At 38.9% G+C, this 18,225-nt stretch overlaps 1 protein-coding gene across 1 annotated transcript in view; it reads right to left on the reverse strand.

The window, feature by feature from the left end:
• CRYBG3 (crystallin beta-gamma domain containing 3) overlaps nt 1-18,225 on the reverse strand; it is a 106,809-nt gene that overhangs the window by 54,270 nt on the left and 34,314 nt on the right. Inside the window, exons 4-7 of the mRNA XM_081798213.1 lie at nt 4,215-10,470; nt 2,824-2,868; nt 2,136-2,251; nt 1,047-1,194 (exon numbers count right to left, since the gene is read on the reverse strand). Of these exons, the coding sequence (XP_081654339.1) occupies nt 1,047-1,194; nt 2,136-2,251; nt 2,824-2,868; nt 4,215-10,470 (6,565 nt within the window). The remainder of the gene's footprint in view (nt 1-1,046; nt 1,195-2,135; nt 2,252-2,823; nt 2,869-4,214; nt 10,471-18,225) is intronic.

An 18,225-nucleotide genomic window follows, 5' to 3' on the forward strand; every position in this document is an offset into this window, starting at 1 on the left:
GTACGCTATCTGCAACTATCAAGAACTTAATAACATCGGCCCAAATCATTGTGATAGGGTCCACCTTAATTTGTATATTTAAGCACATAAACAAAATCTCCACAACTTGAAAAAATATAGGGGCGCCTAGGTGGCTCAGTCGTTAAGCGTCTGCCTTCAGCTCAGGTCATGATCCCAGAGTCCTGGGATCGAGTGCAGCATGGGGCTCCCTGCTCTGCTTGGAGCCTGCTTCTCTCTCTCCCTCTGTCCCTCCCCCGCTCATGCTCACTCATGCTCATGTTCTCTCTCACACGCACTCTGACAAATATATCTTTAAAAAAAGAAAAAAATATATATCTGTGACTGTCATATGCATAACTGTAATAAGTCACGTGCTCTTTTACTGCTGAAGGAACTCTTTAGAATACACTGGGAAAATTCTGTCCTTATCTGCAATCTGTCCTAATCACTAATTCACCTCTCCTCTAAACCACCACAGCACTTCTCATGAAATATTTTATTATACTGGGAGACCTTCCTCATGCAAGTATTAAATATTTTCTAAACAGAAAATAAAAAAGCAATACACCTTTCCTTTCTCTCCCCACTCCTCCTACTCTATTTTTCACCTAACACTCATCACACACACACACACACACACACACACACACACACACACACTCTCTCTCTCCTACACTCACGAGTGGAGATTACTAAAAAAAGATATTTGGAAATATCAGCTCTTTTCCTAAAGATGCATGGATGGTATATTCCTACCACTTTTAAAAATGTGTGTGTGTGTGTGTGTTGTGTGTGTTGTGTACACACACACACACGTATCATGCGCCATTTCATTTTATGGCCCAGATTACAGGTAACATTTTAAATTATCATTCACTCTAATACTTCATATGCATAAGTTCAAGATTATCATCAATATAATAAAGATTAGTAAAACTAGCACAAATATTAGCAATCACCTCTAAACACTGCGAGGCCAAAGTATAGCTTTACTACAAGACAAACAAAACAAAACAAAAATCAGGGAAAATCAATGGTTGTGTTACCTTTAAGACACGTTTGATAGAACCCAATACAAAGTCTCTCTGTGGATGCTTCCTGTTCTGAAGGATCCAGTCACGATTTAACACCTTTTCCCCTTCTTCCAGCACACATTTCTGACCCTGGAAATGTGGCTTCTCATACAAAATCCAGCTGACAAAATATAAAAGCATGATCAGTTATAATTAATTTTCTAAGAAATGAGGCATAAAACAAATGATAGCCCATAGACCATCTCACCTACCTACCTTTTAAAAGCTGAGCTATTTTCCACCATTAGCACACAATTCCATTTTTGAAACAATGATATATGCTAATGTAAGTATAGATAAATAGCGTAAGAATAAAAGTGCATTACAACTTGGAAATAGTCCTGAACATAATCAATGCGTATGCTTATATACAGGTACACAAGCGCTTTCTAGATGGTATATAAACAAAGCCATACATTTCTATTAAAACAGCAGTTTAACAATTCCAAATTTTAAATAAAATGGGAGCACACGTGTCCCATTTTATCACATGAAAACAACACTACACCATACCACTTACATCATGAATATTGACCAGTGAGTAACTGAGACACCGGACAAAGAAATTTTGGCTCCAGCATGTCCAAGGGAAATGGTCAATAACAACTGAGGTTTTCCCTCATTTTTACACCATATAAAGAATCCTTCACTTCTTGACTATGTCAGCTATACAAATGACTAAGTATGTGGCCTTCACATTCCTTAGCATCCCACAGATTTTGAACTCACTTTCAAGGCTGTGCTTCATTCAACTCATGCCTTTAACTCAACTTGCCAAATCTATCCTGCTAATAGTGTAGTTTCAGGATGGTATTGATTGTATATATATATTAGGTCTTGCTACTTATAGCTGGCTTTAAGCACTAAAAACAACCTATATTTTCTGTCACAGTAGATAAAGAGAACAATTATGTTATAAAACACTAATAATGTTTCAAAATATTCTGTCAAAAACCAGAGGAAAAGGAATGTGACTTCAATAAAAAATATAAAAAGCATAAACAGTAAGAAAATACACTTAGTTGGGAGAAACATGCTACAAAATTTTAAGAGATCTCTTACCAGCCCCTTACAACTTTTATCAGTACCCCATTCGGAAAGGACCATGATGTAGCATCAGGAATACTACAGTAGATCTCTTGCTTATATTTACTTCCATGGAGATCATAGATAACCATCTGCAACATACAGTAAGTAGGCACAATAACTAATTTTAAGAATGCATTTAAAATTCCAAAATGTCCTAGAATGTAGAAAATAAAATATCCTAAATATATAAAAGTAATTATTACTTTAGATGCTAAATCTGTGAGTAAAATAATCCCTTTTAAAGTCAGTTAAAAGTATTTACTTTAAACTCCCCAAACCTGAAAGTAACCTTGTTTTTTTTTTTAAGTCAACTCAGTATCCAATGTGGGGCTTGAACTCACAACCCCAAGATCAAGAGTCGCCTGCCCTCCCAACTGAGCCAGCCAGATGCCCCTAAAGTAACTTTACTTTTCGTATCTTAGTCTATAAGAAACTTACCCTTACGGGGTGCCTGGGTGGCTCAGTCAGTTAAGCGTCTGCCTTCAGCTCGGGTCATGATCTTAGGGTCCTGGAATCGAGCCCCACATCGGGTTCCTTGCTCGGTGGTGTCTGGCTCTCTCTCTCCCTCCCTCTACCTCATGCTCTCTCTTGCACTCTCTCTCAAATAAATAAAATCTTTTAAAAGAAAACCAAACAAACAAGAAAAGAAGCTTATGCTTACCTTCCCAGGTCTTGGGTTACACCTCAAAATTTGTTTGTTAATATTCTGAAATAATAAAAGTGTAAGAAGGAAGCCTTAAAAAACATCAACAGAAAGATATAGTTCAATTTCTTAGCAGTCACAAATCTAATTTATCACATATTTACTTAGGGGCCATTAAATGCAAAGCACACCTCTAGGTACTACAAGGAAAATGATGTGTTATTTGTGCCCTCAAGAAGCTTATAGCTACAAATGGGGAAAACGATAGATCACACTCACATGACTCTTCTAAGTGAAGGACTAAGTTAAACTACAGGTAAAACACAAAAAAAGAAGCCAAGTGATGGCCATCAAGGGAAACGGCACCATCATGGAGGTCAGGTGATGGCATAGGGAGGCACCCAAAGGCTTGTCTGAGCAAGTGATATGGAGAAGACCTTGAAAAACAGGATTTCAACAAGTGAAGCAATGTGGCAGGTTGGGGTCAGGGAGTAGCACTAAAAAAACTTCCATGAAGAGAACATACTGAGGAAAAGTACAGTGGTAGGAAACACAGGGTGCATGACCAGAGCATGAGAAGACAAGGCTGGACAAACAGGACCTGGGTGTGTTGGAATGCAGTGAAGATGTTCCCCATGACTTGGTAGGTGATGAAGAATCATTAAAGAAACATTTCTTCAAATCCCACCCTTTCTTTTTTTAAAAAGACTTTGCCTTGCAAGCTACTGGTTGATATTCAAGTATATAACTATCTGATACTATGGTTATTCAAGGACTTTGGAATCCTAGAGAAAGTTCCATGATCTTGGGAATGCCAGAAAGGAAAGTCCCACGTTAAATGGATATATTCTATGTTAGACATTTAAATATTTCTAAGGCAAAGAATACATATAACTGAATTTCAAGGCATTTTCCAGTTATAATGCTTTCAGCTTTTTCTTTGAATTAGGCTGTTCATTGCCTTGCTTTGTACGAACAACATGAGCAATTATAGTGAGAGGACACTGTGAGGTTGTCACTTAAAATGTTTTAAAATATTAGGAAATATTTTACTGAGACACATAGGTTCAATGGTTCCAGTAACAAATTCCCTATATACAGTATCTTCAGAAATTCAAATGCTATCATTTAATTTAGCTTGAAAACTAAATATTAGCAAAGAACTGGGAAATAACCTGCTTCTCCCTTATGCCTCTTAAATTCTGACTAAGCAATTTTGTTTTCTCATTTTAACAGTCCAGCTAAAATACAGCAGTTGTGACACACTTCAATTAAAGGATAAAGTAACCTCTGATATATTTTTAAAACAATCCTTACACAACCTCAAAACACTGATTTTCTTAATAAGCTTTCAGATCATTTTATGACCCAAAGCACTACCTCACTAGTTAATAATCAAAGTAACTTACCTCTGTGAACGGGCTTAATCTGCCTGAGATGTCCTGAGCACTGAAGTATTTTGACACTGGTTCCTGAAAAATCCCACCAAATCGGGGTCCCTTCTCTGAGGAATGGGTTTTGGAAGTCTGCAAATACTGATGATAAGCACTCTTTAAAGAAGAATGTAGTTTGGAAGTAAGGTCAGATTTTTGTAGAAATGAAGCCTTTTCTGGCCACAGACCAACTTGCAGATTGGAGGTAGCAGGTTCATTTGACATTACATATGAATTCTTAGAAATTCCAGTCCTTTCCTGGCTATCATCGGGGTAAAATGCAATGGAAGGGTCTGGCCGCTTGAAGGCTTCCTTCCTCCTAGCTCTCAGGCTTCCTTTATGTAACGGTTCCTCCTCCTCCTCCTCGTCCTCGTCCTCCTCTTCCCCTACCCCCTGTCTGTCTTCATCAAAATTCATCTTTAAACGCTCTGATACAGACTGCAGAAGGGATAAAACAGAAGAGGGCTGGCTTGCACTCTCTCTTGATTTTGTGGAGCCATGGTGACCAGGCGAGACCTCGTTGGACAGAATGTCCTCCTGAGAACTGTCATCCTCATAAATGGGAGACAAAGCTAAGGGATAAATTTTGTACCTTTTGGCCTCCACTGATAAGAACGATTCTGAACTATCACTATCAAATGTCTCACCTAATTTAGTATCCTTTTCAAAATGATGGACGAGGTCAGTTCTGCTCTCAGACCCCTCACATGCGACAACAGGCATGCTGTCAGCAGATGTCTCAGGAAACAAGAGAGTGTGTGTTCTTCTTACTTCTGCGGTGGCACACCTGTCCTCATCTTGAAGGGGTTCTTCATATAATATAGTAAAGGAAGAATTTTCTTGTTCATCCTGAGAAATGAAGGCCAAGTTAGATTCTTCTTTTTCATCGCTATAATTATCATCCCTTATTTGGTTATCTACTGCAATAACAGATGTTCTTCTGTCTAGCTTCCCTATGGTACCCTCAGGTTGAAAATCCGGCATTGCTAAAACTGGGTAGCCTTCATAATCCTTACTTAATGTCGGTGATTCATATCCCCTGAAATAGGAGGAGGCAAGTCTGTTGTCACATGCTATCAAGCCTTCCTTTCTCTCAGGGGGCTCTCTCTCCATTTCTCCAGCACTCTCTCCACCAGACTTTTGCGGGGTTTTTTCAGCTTCATATATGGGAGGCATGGCCTCTGCTTGTGTAACAGGCAAGTCCAGGTCTGTTCTGTATGTTTTCTGAATGTTTACCATTGTGGATAACACTTTGTGTTTCCTGAGAGCCTCATCAGAATCTTCTGGAGATATTCTTTCCATTTCTCTTGGAGAGGGCATGGACACAATCATGCCGAGGGTCTCTTTAGCCTCTCTCTTACATGGTTTTTCCATTTCTAAGGAGGCAGGGACTGTCGCCTTGTGAGCTTCTTCCACTTCTATCACTTCAGTTTTCCTAATACCTTCTCCAGCATCCTTTTGATAAGATATTTCCACCACAGGTCTTGCAGTCTTTCCAGTGATGCCTTCCACATTTTTTTCATAGATATTTACCACTTCTAACATAATGGGCATAACCTCAGTTTTGTCCAGGTCCCCTTCAGCATCTCTTAGGTAAGTATCTTCCATTTCTAATCCAACAGGTATCACCTCAGTCTCAATATCCCCTTCAGCATCCTCTGGGTAAATATCTTCCATTTCTAATGTGGCAGGTATCACTTCAGGCTTTTCAGTAATCCCCTCAAAGTCTTTTTGGTAGACATCTTCCATTTCTGACATAACTGCTGTGATCCCAGTCTTGCCAATATCACCTTCAGCATGCTTTTGGTAAATATTTTCCATTTCTAATCCAACAGGTATCACCTCAGTCTTTACAATATCCCCTTCAGCATCCTTTTGGTAAATATTTTCAATCTCTAATGTGGTAGGTATTATTTCAGTCTTTCTAGTAATTACCTCAGCATCTTTTTGGTAGATATTTTTCTCTTCTGAAATAACAGGCAGCATGTCAGTTTTGCCAAGATCTCCTTCAACATCCCTCTTCTTATAAGCTTTTTTCATTCCTAAAATGGCAGGTAATCCTTCAGTTTTTTCAATATACCTCTCAGCATCTACTTGGTATACCTCTCCCACTTTAAGAATGTCAGCTATTGGCTCAGTTTTTGTGATATTCAATTTGGCTTCCTTTTTATGTGCTCTTCCCATTTCTGACATAGGAGGGACTGCCTCATATTTCATAAAATTCAATTCAGCATCCATTTTGTTTGTTTCTCCCAGTTCTAACATGGAAGGTCTAAGCTCCATTTCCCCCATATTTACTTCAGTATCTTTCTTGTGTACTTTCCCTACTTCTGACGTTGTAAGGAGTGTGCTTTTATTACTGTGTCCCAGCAAGCTTTTTTCAGATATACACACAAGACTATCAGACAAACTGCTTTTGGATGTCCCAGGTACATGGAGGTCATCATTTGCAAATGGAGGCCATTTGAAATTTAATACAAGAGTTTTTGTATTCTCTGTCCCAGTTTTGTGATTATCCACACACTCTATTTCCACTTTCTCTTTAGAGTCCTCTTTGAAAAATAAATGTGTTTTTACCTTATTATCTAACCCTTTATGGGGTGTGTCTTTGGCTAGCAAAACAGTATCCGATTTCAGCAAATTTATACTATCAGACTGTCCAGCTCCATTTCCAGCAAACGGGGATTTTTGGTAGAGAACAATTTCTCTTCCTTTAATTGACTCTGTGTCATTAACTAAGTTACTTACAGAGCAGAATCTACCTAATACTTTATTTTCACTAATTTCACACGTGCTTTGATTTACTGCCTGTTCAGACACCAAGAACTCCCTTAATGTATCATGTGGCTTAACACTATCACTGTTCAGAATTCCTGAAGTATTAGCCTGAAGTTCAGAATCCCAGGTATCCTCAGTATCTTCAAAAGCTTCATTTGTCAAATTTTCTTGGGCTGAATAAATAATCTCATTGACTAATTCCCTAGCTTGATCTTCTAACAAACAAGATAAATTCATTCTATCAGAATCAAAAAGGAGACTCTTCTCACCAACTGTAGGTGAAACACAGACCTTTTCTTCCCCTCGGACAGCTGACCTGTTTTCCATGCCCTGCTCTTCCAAATGCTCCGTCAGTTGAATCCCGGTCAGTGTCACTTCTGATGGTTTTTTCTCACGGATGTCTTCTTTCAGAGTACCTGGATTCATTATGCCATCTATGGCTATATGCTCCCGGCAGGTAGCAACTCTGTGTTTGGATTTTAATTCTTCCCTGACAGAGTTAAAAATTTCACTAATCAATGTATCAGCCTTTCTCAGTAAACCACTTCTGAGGTCCAAAAGTTGGTCATGTGCTCTCCTCCTTGCTTCTGTGTGCTCAGTAGATGCTTCAGAACACTGCTGGCTTGAGCTGTTAACTGACGCTGGAGCCCCAGCAACTGCTCCAGTCTCCACTTCCATGGGATTGTCAAATTGGGCAGCAGTTGGGAAATCAAGAGATCCCTTCCCAGTAGGATTCCCAAAATGTTCCTCAAATGGGGTCACTTCTGACCCTGTTGGGACAGATGTTTCCAATTTCAAATAAGAGCACTTAGGGTACAGCAGGTTAGTCAGAGAGGCACCTTCAGGTGTGGCATCTATGGTAACTTTTACAGAACTGAAATTATTTGGGGGGTTATGTGAACTTAAAACCACACTAACTTCTTCAGAGTTACTGGAGGAAGACATGTTATTAATACCACCACTTAGGAAATGAGTATTCTCTTTCCTTCTATGAGATAAGGCTTTCTTTCCTGATTTCAGCACAGGAGCATTATGAAAGTGTGAATCCTCAGATGCAAAAGCATTTTTTTCTGAACTTCTATCAGAATCCAGAACAGGTGAATTTACTTTTGTGCTGTCAGTTTCTTGGAATTGTGGCGAAGCACTAGTTAGGCTGAGTTTTGCCATTTTTGAGAAACCAGAAATCTTTCTAGTCCCACAAATATCTGAAGGTTGATGAATCACACAAGCATGGGCTTCATAATTCTGTGCCATTTGCCTAGTGACTTTTTCATTACGAAGAGGAGGTAAAATCTCAGATGTATTACTTTTGGGAAAAGCAGGAAGATAAACTAAGGCTTCTGCCTCTGTTTCCTGAATACCTTGATATTTAGAGGCAGGAAGAGAAACTTCAGTTTGACAATTCTCTGCAAGGCCAGAAGTTGAATATTTTTCTTTTATCTCCTTATGATCCATCGATTGAAAACTTTTGTCCTGTTCAACCTCTTGGGAAGCTAATTCCGATAAAGTAAGCTTTCCTGGCATATCTGTAACTTCAAATGGAGAAGAAATTTTATCCTGAGAGATGTATCTGGGCTCTGTTTGGGAAACAGCTATCTTGGAGAGGGCTACAGTGTTTTCTCTTCCAGAATGCAACTCAACAGGACCATTGTTCTGACCATCAACTTCCACTTTTGAGAAAATTTTGGCAATGTTAGGTTTGGTTTCCAAGGAAAGAGAATCAGACTTCTCTATGGTGCTCTTACTTGCTCTAGTGTTTGAAAGCATCAATTCTGCTTTAGTAAGGTCTTGAGATGAAATGGAACTGTGGTCCTCAGAGAGGCTTTCAGACTCCAATCTCGAGTCCACTCTGGTTACATGAACATCTCTGGCTGTAAGATCTAGTGGAACGTGGCATTTTTTGCCATCAGGAAGAACTTCCTTGGATTCAAGAGTTGCAGAGGCATGCCCAAGACTAAGGCAAGCAGGAGGCCTCTTCCCATCTGCTGCCTCAACACGATTTGCCACGTTTTCTTCTTGACACTGACTAGGCTGATTGGAAATATCAACAATGTTGACATCCCCAGTTTCGGTGAGCACAGAACATTCATCCTTTAAAACAGGAATATCTAACTTGCTTGGCATACCAACTCTGGAAACAAAGGTAGGAGATGAAATACTGAAATCTGATTTTTTACAGTCAAGGGTAAGAGATGTTCTGACACCAGGTGATGCTTTGGCTTGTTGAAGACTCTCAGAATCAAGAAGAGATTCTGAAATGTGCTTTCGGTTAGGTTCAAAATTCAGTTCAGGTGCTATTTTACTTTCTAAGCATGCTACAATGGCTGATTCACTGATGTGTTTTACAGAGGCAGGGTTGTTTTGATTTATTCTAACCATACGAGGCATTTTGCCATGTGGCCTAAAATCGGGCCTTCTGGCTTCTGTTATAAACTGGTCAGTATCTTTGGGTAATGGCTCAATTCTACCTTTCGGAGCTTTTATGAGACTTGAAGCTCTGGGTTCACCAACCAAGGTGTTTTCTGTTTCTTGTCTGATTTTTCTAGCAGCCAAATTTTTCTGTGAGTCTTGGGCAGACAATCTATTTCCTTCATTTACAAGTTCTGTGTCTGTCACAGCATGTCTCTGAAGAGCAGGGATGTTGGTGTGATTGGCAGCCTGCTTTGCTGAGTTATCTGCGGTTTGCTTGTCAGAACACTTACTCTCTGGCAACTGTGGATCTTCGAGCCTAATTGATTTATCTGAACTTGGCAAACTTCCCTCTTTGGTAGTGTCGCTCCCATCAGATTTCCTACAAGAGAAGTCAGAAATAGCTGGGCTCACAGGCTCAACATGTTCTCTTTGCACCAAGGTCCCATCACTCATCACTGAGCTGACATCCTTCACTGTAGTTTCTGTTGTAGTTACCCCGTGAAAATCTGGGCTGCAAGGAACTTTGCTACCATTACTTCCTATAAACAACGCTGAACATACCAAATTCCTGTCAGTCTGAGAAACTGGTGCACCATTTAAATGGTGCTGTGAATCAGATTCTCTAACAGAGCTGGAGTTAGTCCCAGAAGAAGGGGATGGCCTACTTCTCACAGGTCCCCCAAGATCATTTTTATTTAAAACATCCTTAGAAAAAGCAGTATTGGGCAAATCTGGGTTGTTTGTCAGATGGCTTTCTGTGTTAAGATTTATTTTGCTACAATCAGAGTCTTCTGACAGGCCTTTGAGCAAATGTCCTTTCATAGATAAGTCCGTGCTAGCTGATGACAATGACGACGCCATCCTAGCCTCCGTCTCACTTCCAGGGCCAATGTGGATGCTTGTGCTAGAGTCAGAACTTTCATTTTCTCCGTCCGAGGGAGTCACAGTTTCCAATGCAATCTGGTGCTTCAAATATTTCCTAATTTGCCTGGGGCCTCGATATGTTGCATACGTTACTGACGGCCTCTCTGGTTTACGTTGTCTGTAAAAAGCAACAGCACAACAGTATCAGGAAATACAGTTAGTAACACTTAGTAGTAATCCTAGAAAGTGTGGTAAGGCCTCTCAAATTATTCCTACTTTTAATATGTATTAATTGGAGATGGAAATCCTAAAATGTTGTAGTTAAACCTGTCTTTATTTAAAAAAATAATAATAAATATTTGACAAGCAGCATGTGAATGTCAAGGGAGCATGAATGTTCGAGCGCTCCTTAGAACCTTTCCCCCTTACCTGATTGTGTACATCTCTCTCACTGTGGTTAATGGAGAGAATGTAGGCTGACAAGTCCGAGGCTTAGGTTTTAGTTATAATCTCAAAGGAGTGCTCGACTGGAAGGAATTATACTGTCTTTATGCCTCATACTGGCAAGTTTGTGGATACGTCACTGAATTCTCCACCATATCAGAGCATCATAGTAAGCTTCTCTTCCTTTACTCTTAGATGTGAATTTAAAGAGCAACTTTGAGCACATAGGGGGAGAACTTCTAAAGGAAAACAACTGGTGAGATGTCTAGCTCACATCAAGCACTCAGTATATATTAGTTAACTCAATGACAGAATTGCCTTAAAAATCCTCTCACGTTAAGGTCTTCAGATATTCAATCAGTGTAGTGAGTATTAAAATGCTTGGGTAAGTGCAGGAATCAAAAGGGACTTCTAGAAAAAGTTCTCTACTTCTTCTCAGACCCCGCACAAAGTTCCTCGGCTCTCAGCATCCATCTTCCTTTGAAGAATCTATCTCTGGGAGTTCTCATGCTATCTGATGCTGCCTACTAGCCCTTCACACATACTCTCCCCTTCAGTCCCAGCCTCAGAGAGAAACTCTAGGGTCTTCTAAGACTTAGTTCACGAGTTATCTCCAGAGCAAACCTATCCCAAAGCCCCTTTCCTGCTAACAGGAAAGGTAGCCTCTGATCTGTGGGTGCACAGAGCCCTGGGCACAGCATTTGCCATATTAAATTATAAAGATCTAGGCACTTATTTATTTTCCCCCCGCTCGCCTGGTGGCTATTTGAAGGAAGGCATGGTGTCTTAATCATCTTTATATTTGTAAATGCCCCCCCCACAAAATTTGGGAAACAGTATATGTGTAATAACTTTCTGTGCATTAATGAATGACTAAATAAAGCAATGACAGTAAATGCTTAGTGTGCAATTTATTCCAGACTGTCTTAGTTATTATAGATGATATAAAAGTGTTTTAAATTGTGAACTCTAATTTCATTGACCCTAGAGATGGATGGTAGAAAAATTTGATGTTCTAATGTTTTCAGGTTAAACATAAAATTAACAAAACATGATAGAATCCACATGAATAAGTAATCCACTTACCAGTATCCCACTATCTAATATAATACATTTTCTCCCCAACTTTAAAGCAGCAACATGAAGAATACTAGACTTGTCTACATGATAAAGAGAAAGTAAACCTCCTCTGACACAATGTCAAATTTTCATCAACTGTGCTCCTTATGTACTTCTTGAATTTTAGCTGAAATACTGTATTTCAAACTATATAATTGCTGGCCCCTCAAATCCTATCACACCACTATTGTAAAATCTTGTATTGGTCACATGCATGTTTTTACTGTCCATCATAAAGCACATGAAGGAGAAGCATAGAGAAAGGCTTTGCCTTACAAAAGTGGTTTTAGCTTCAGTATGTGTGTCAGGCTAGATCAAAGACTATTATGAAACAAACTCAAAAGTGAGTAAGATAATGTCTATGAAAACACGCAAAAGGAGAAAAATCCATGTAGGTAAATTAACATTACTGGTGAAATCTGCTATCAAAATACAGTAATTATTCAGAAATCACAAGAGCCTTTAGAACAATATATGAAGATCCAGAAGCCTGAATAAATGACAAGAAATTTTATTGTCTGGTCAGTTTTTCTTTCAAAGCTTTAATGTTTTATACTTAAAACCAACTTTCAACAGGCTGCAGTATTTTTTTTCCTCAAAAGATAGATAAAATAATGGGGCGCCTGGGTGGCTCAGTTGGTTAAACGACTGCCTTTGGCTCAGGTCATGATCCTGGAGTCCCGGGATCGAGTCCCGCATCAGGCTCCCTGCTCGGCAGGGAGTCTGCTTCTCCCTCTGACCCTCCTCCCTCTCATGCTCTCTGTCTCTCATTCTCTCTCTCTCAATAAATAAATAAAATCTTTAAAAAAAAAAAAGATAGATAAAATAATTCTGAAGAAATGGCTACACGAATAAATATACATGATGTCTACAGAAATAGGAAATGAGATAGGAAGCAGAATTTTATTCTAGTAACCTTAGTTCTCTTACTACCAACTCCCTCCTAAAGAGACCTCAAGACATTTTATCCTGCACCAATCCAATAATGCACCTTTTCATCTAAAAGTCTAATAAAATAAACCATACAGGAAAACCCATTAAATTTCAACTCCCTCTAATAATGCCTTCTGGTAGTTCTGGAGTCCTTTGGGGGGATGAGGGGAATAATTTTCCTCCATTTTTTTAGGACTTTCTGGGTAGTTTCAACTAAAATGATTAAATTGATTTATACGAACTAGTTTAAATTTCTAACTCGATAATCTCCTGCAGCACCTGGGTGGAAATGTTATATAATTATAACTAAAATATGCACTGTTTATACTGAACAACTATATTATCATGTTTAAAGCACTGAACATCAAAGTTTCAAGCTCAGCTTCATGTACTGTAATTAGTTCTGTCAGGTACTGATGACCTGCACTCCCTCTTTTTAAAAGGTTAGCCATGCCAACGTAGTCTATTTTCTACATCATTCTTTCCCAGGATGCAGTTGAGTCTCCATAATTTAGTATTAAGAATATAAAACTGTCCTTTAATTGCTAATTTTTCCCTAGTAAATAAAGGAGAAATGTCAAAAACATGTAATTTTAAAAATAAACTGAAGATGGAAAATTAAAAAGATTTTTCATAAGCTGCATAGAGAAAAGGGAGTATTAATTTCATGTATTATGTAAACTGTGTATGGGATCTACAGTTCATCCTATGCAACCAGAGGTATGTGCTCCTCCCCCCTCAACAGATAGCGATGTCTTCTTATGCAGTGTCAGCTGCATTCCTGAGACACGATGGTCAAGGTCAAGTCTCAAATGGACTGGTATCTGATCTCCAGGGTTTTAACTCTGGCAAAGTGGATACCGTTGCCACCAATGACCGCTTCATTGACCTCAACTATACGGTCTATATATTCTGGTACGATTCTACCCATGTCAAACTCAATGGCATAGTTAAGGCTGAGAATGGGAAACTTGTCATCAGTGGAAAGTCCATCTCCATCTCTCAGGAGCGAGATCCTGCCAACATCGAATGGAGTGATGCTGGTGCTGCGTATGTTGTGGAGTCCACTGGTGCCTTCGCCACCATGGAGAAGGCTGGAATTTTCTTGAAGGGTAGAGCCAAGAGGGTCAACATTCTCTGCCCCTTCTGCTCATGCTCCCATGTTTGTGATGAGTGTGAACCGTAAGAAGTATAACAACTCCCTCAAGATTGTCAGCGATGCCTCCTATACCACCAGCTGCTTGGCCTCTCTAGCCATGGTCAACCATGATAACTTTGGCATTGTGGAAGGACTCATGACCACAGTCCATGCCATCAGTGCCACCCAGAAGACCATGATGGCCCTTCTGTGAAGTAGTGGTGTTATGGCCAAGAGGCTGCCCAGAGCATCATCCCTGCTTCTACTGGCATCACCAAAGTTGTGGGCAAGGTCATCCCTGAGCCGAATGGGAAGCTCCCTGGCATGTCATTCCATGTCCTCACCCTCAACATGTCAGCTGTGGATCTGACCTGACACCTGGCGAAAGCCTCCAGATACGATGACATTAAGAAGGTAGTGAAGCAGGCATCAGAGGGTTGTCTCCTGAAACTTTAATAGTAACTCCCACTCTTCCATCTTTGATGCTGGGACTGGCATTGACCTCAAATACCATTTTGTTCAGCTCATTTCCTAGTACAACAATGAAGTTAGCTACTGAAACCAAGTCGTAGACTTTATGATCCACATGGCCTCCAAGGAGTAAGAGCCCCCTGGACCATCAGCTCTAGTAAAGGCACAAGAGGAGAAAGAAGCCATCAGCCACTGGAGAGTCCTTGCCCCCTACTGATCCCCAAGACACAGAGACAGTCCCAACCTTGACATTGGTGTTTCCATCCCAGGCCCCCTAAAGGACAGGAGGGGTTTAGAAAGCCCTACCTTGTCACAGATCAATAAAAAATACTGTACCCAGACTAAAAAAAAGGGGGGGAGAACAAAATAACTTACCTATACATTTCAAATATTTAAGCAGACATACGTACATATTGGAAATTTGAAAAGGTTTATGCATCTTAGCCCAAGACATACCTATCATGTGAAGATTTATTAAGCCTCTAGATAGTATACAGGGCTGTACTCTTCTTTGCATATATTTGATATACTTGATATTTCAAAGGTCAACCAAAGACATGTGTCATTCTTCAAAGAAAATTCTAAACAGCCCAAAAATATAGCCTTAGAGCAAAGTCTCTAACTCATTTTTAGGAAAGTATGATTAAGCTACCTTTTCAGCATGAAGCTATATTTACTTCCAAATTACATAGTTAACAATATCTTCTCTTACAATAGGGAAGACTTTTAACTTTTCCATGTAAAGAAAAGTTGCAAATCCAGCAATTTTTAATTTTATTTATTTATTTGGGGGGGGGCGGGGAAGAGCGAGAGAATCTTAGGCAGGCTCCAATGCCCAGTGTAGGGCAAGTGATGCGGGACTTGATCTCACAACCCTGAGATCATGACCTGAGCCAAAAAAGAGAGTTGGATGCTTAGCTGAGTCACCCACATGCCCCCAGCAATTTTTTTTAAATCACAATAAAGTTTTGGGGCACCTGGGTGGCTCAGTTGTTAAGCGTCTGCTTTCGGCTTGGGTCATGATCCCAGGGGTCCTAGGATTGAGCCCCGTATCGGGCTCCTTGCTCAGCGGGGAGCCTGCTTCTCCCTCTCCCACTGCCCCTGCTTGTGTTCCCTCTCTGGCTGTCTCTCTCTCTGTCAAATAAATAAAAATAAAATCTTAAAAAAAAAAAAATCACAATGAAGTTTTGATAGAAAAAATTTTCATTATGGATATGAATGTGTTGAAAACAAAAATCATAGAACTTTTAAAGATTTCAACCCAACAATGAAATAGGTTCCTAATAAATTACTCTGGAAGCATAAGTTAATGTATGGAAGACATTCTCAAAGTTGTTACCAAACAGGTTTAATGAAAGGCTTTATGGATATTAAAAATGAATTCTGCATAGTAAACTATACATAAAAACAATTACAAAGCTGTTCATTAGTTTTAATTAAGTGAAGATGAAATCATTTCCTGTGGCTTTTGAGGATTTTTTTTTTAAACACGTTTCAAATTATAGGTCATTACTTATCTAAATTTTGAAAACTGTAATAGTGATTTCAAATGTATGTTTGATATTATAGTAATGGGACAGCATTATACAGCACAGAATATTTTATAAACTTGCCTAAATTAAGCTAATTATTAACCCTTTTTAATACACTGATTGTAAAAGATCTATAGAGGGGAAAAAGGGGCATTTTTACATGAAAAAGATGATGCAAAACCTGAAAATTCACTCTTCCTTATATTAAAAAATTGAAATCTTTTATTACACTGAAATCTCCTACTAATTTCAGAAGTATAAATTCTGATGAGCGAAAACACTCTCCAAAGGCCTGAGATACAAGAGAGGCCATTTCAGGTTTCTAAGTCAGCATGACTGTACGTTAACTTTGTTTAATCCAGAAGCCTGATTTATGGCTCACCAAGCATACACTGTATACCTGCTTTATAAATGAGTGACCTATCAAAAAACCATCTTGACCTTATGATATTGATCGATGCTCCTACTCCCTGCATTTCTTGATGTTAAAACCTGTGATTCCTGTCTATATGCTAATCTATAATCTTTTGAGGTTTACAAGATGTAAAAAAGCATATAACCCTGTAAAAACTTTTTGTTCTCCAGAGCACTTTCTTCCTTGGGAAGTGCGTGCTTTCTGGCCAGCTGTTCTAACATGGGCTTGAATAAAACGCTTACCTTCAGAGATTCAACAAATCTTAATTTTAAGTAACATTTTATATTTGGAATATTCTCATGATCTTGATAAAAAATTAAATATATCCTTGCTTTTAGTAAATTCATATCACAGAACTAAAACAACTTTAATACTAATAATACAATCTTAAAATTATTAGTAAATATCTTCTCCAGATATATTTATAAAATTGGTTATAAGTAGTTCTTAATCCTATTGTCAAAATAAACTGTTAACCAAAATGGTATTCAACTTTTATATGATAATTCCTCAACAAGTTGACATTTGTCAATAGGAAGTTACTAACTGCAATTCTACACCTGATAATTTGTAGGACTTCTGAAGCTGGGCCAGAGGAAGCTTGTCTCTCAGTCAAGACAAAGGCTTTGTGGAGCTGGTTCTGGTAATTACCTCAAGTAATTATTCTATTAATAAGGAGGGCTTTTCCAACAAGAAATAAGAGGCACAGTATCATGTTCCAATTTCTTTTGTCTAGTACCAAAGAAATAAACCTGACCTACTAATCAAAACCAAAGGGGGAGGGACGCCTGGGTGGCTCAGATGGTAAAGCGTCTGCCTTCGGCTCAGGTCACGATCCCAGGGTCCTGGGATCCAGTCCCACGTCGGGCTCCCTGCTAGGCGGGGAGCCTGCTTCTCCCTCTGCTGCTGCCTCTATCTCTCTCTCTGACTGTCATGAATAAATAAAAAAAAATAAAAATAAAAAATTTTAAAAAACCAAAGGGGGATTTAAAAAAAAGGGGGGGGTAGGAAAAAATACAACCTTTCTGATTCACCTAATTCCCATACAACAGCCTCAAAATCCCCACCACTTTAATACTCTGGTACAAAAAGCCATCTGGAGAGGTTGTTAGAGAAGACTGCTGGGCCCTACTCCCAGAGATTCTGATTCAGTGGGTCTAATCAGATAATTTGTATTTCTAATGATTCCCAGGTGATGCTGATGATGCTAATCCAAACACCACATTTTAAATAGCACTACTTTAGATAATCCTTTATTATAGAGGTACTCCAATTTAACCATTTTTCTGCTGTTGAACGTTTGTTTCTAATGATATGTTCCTGTAAATAATGCTTCAGCAAACACTCGTGTCTATCATTAGAAATAACCTACAAGCTTTTTAAGGTCCTTGACACATGCTGCTCTAAGCTATAACTTCCACTCCTAGCACTGTATATGGAGCATCAGCTCTATCAACTCTGAGTAATACAGAAAATCGTCATTTACTGTTACTGTTACCAATTTAATAGGAGAAAGGTTATTCCATTTTAGTTTGCATTTCCTTGACTGCTGGTGAGAATAAGCCTTTCTTCCACTTATGTATTAGCACTTAATATTTCTTTTGTTTATATTGGTTGCTGTTTTTTTTTTCTATTGTTGAGCTAGTATCTAAAATGTTTATCAGTTAAAGCATTCTATGATATTTTTTGTACCTAATTTTCTCACTTGCCCATATAAGGTATCATTGTTTATTTTGTTTGACATATGGAGTTTGAAAATTAGAAGTGATCCAATCTACTGATCTCTTTCCTGACACTTTCCTAGGAAAAAAGAAAAAAAAAAAGAGAAAGCTGTTTCTCACCAACACAGAATAATTCCCATTTAGCTACTCTTAGTTTTGT

Source organism: Leptonychotes weddellii, chromosome 1, assembly GCF_054177405.1.
Source record: "Leptonychotes weddellii isolate Sample4059 chromosome 1, ASM5417740v2, whole genome shotgun sequence".
Lineage (NCBI taxonomy): Eukaryota > Metazoa > Chordata > Mammalia > Carnivora > Phocidae > Leptonychotes > Leptonychotes weddellii.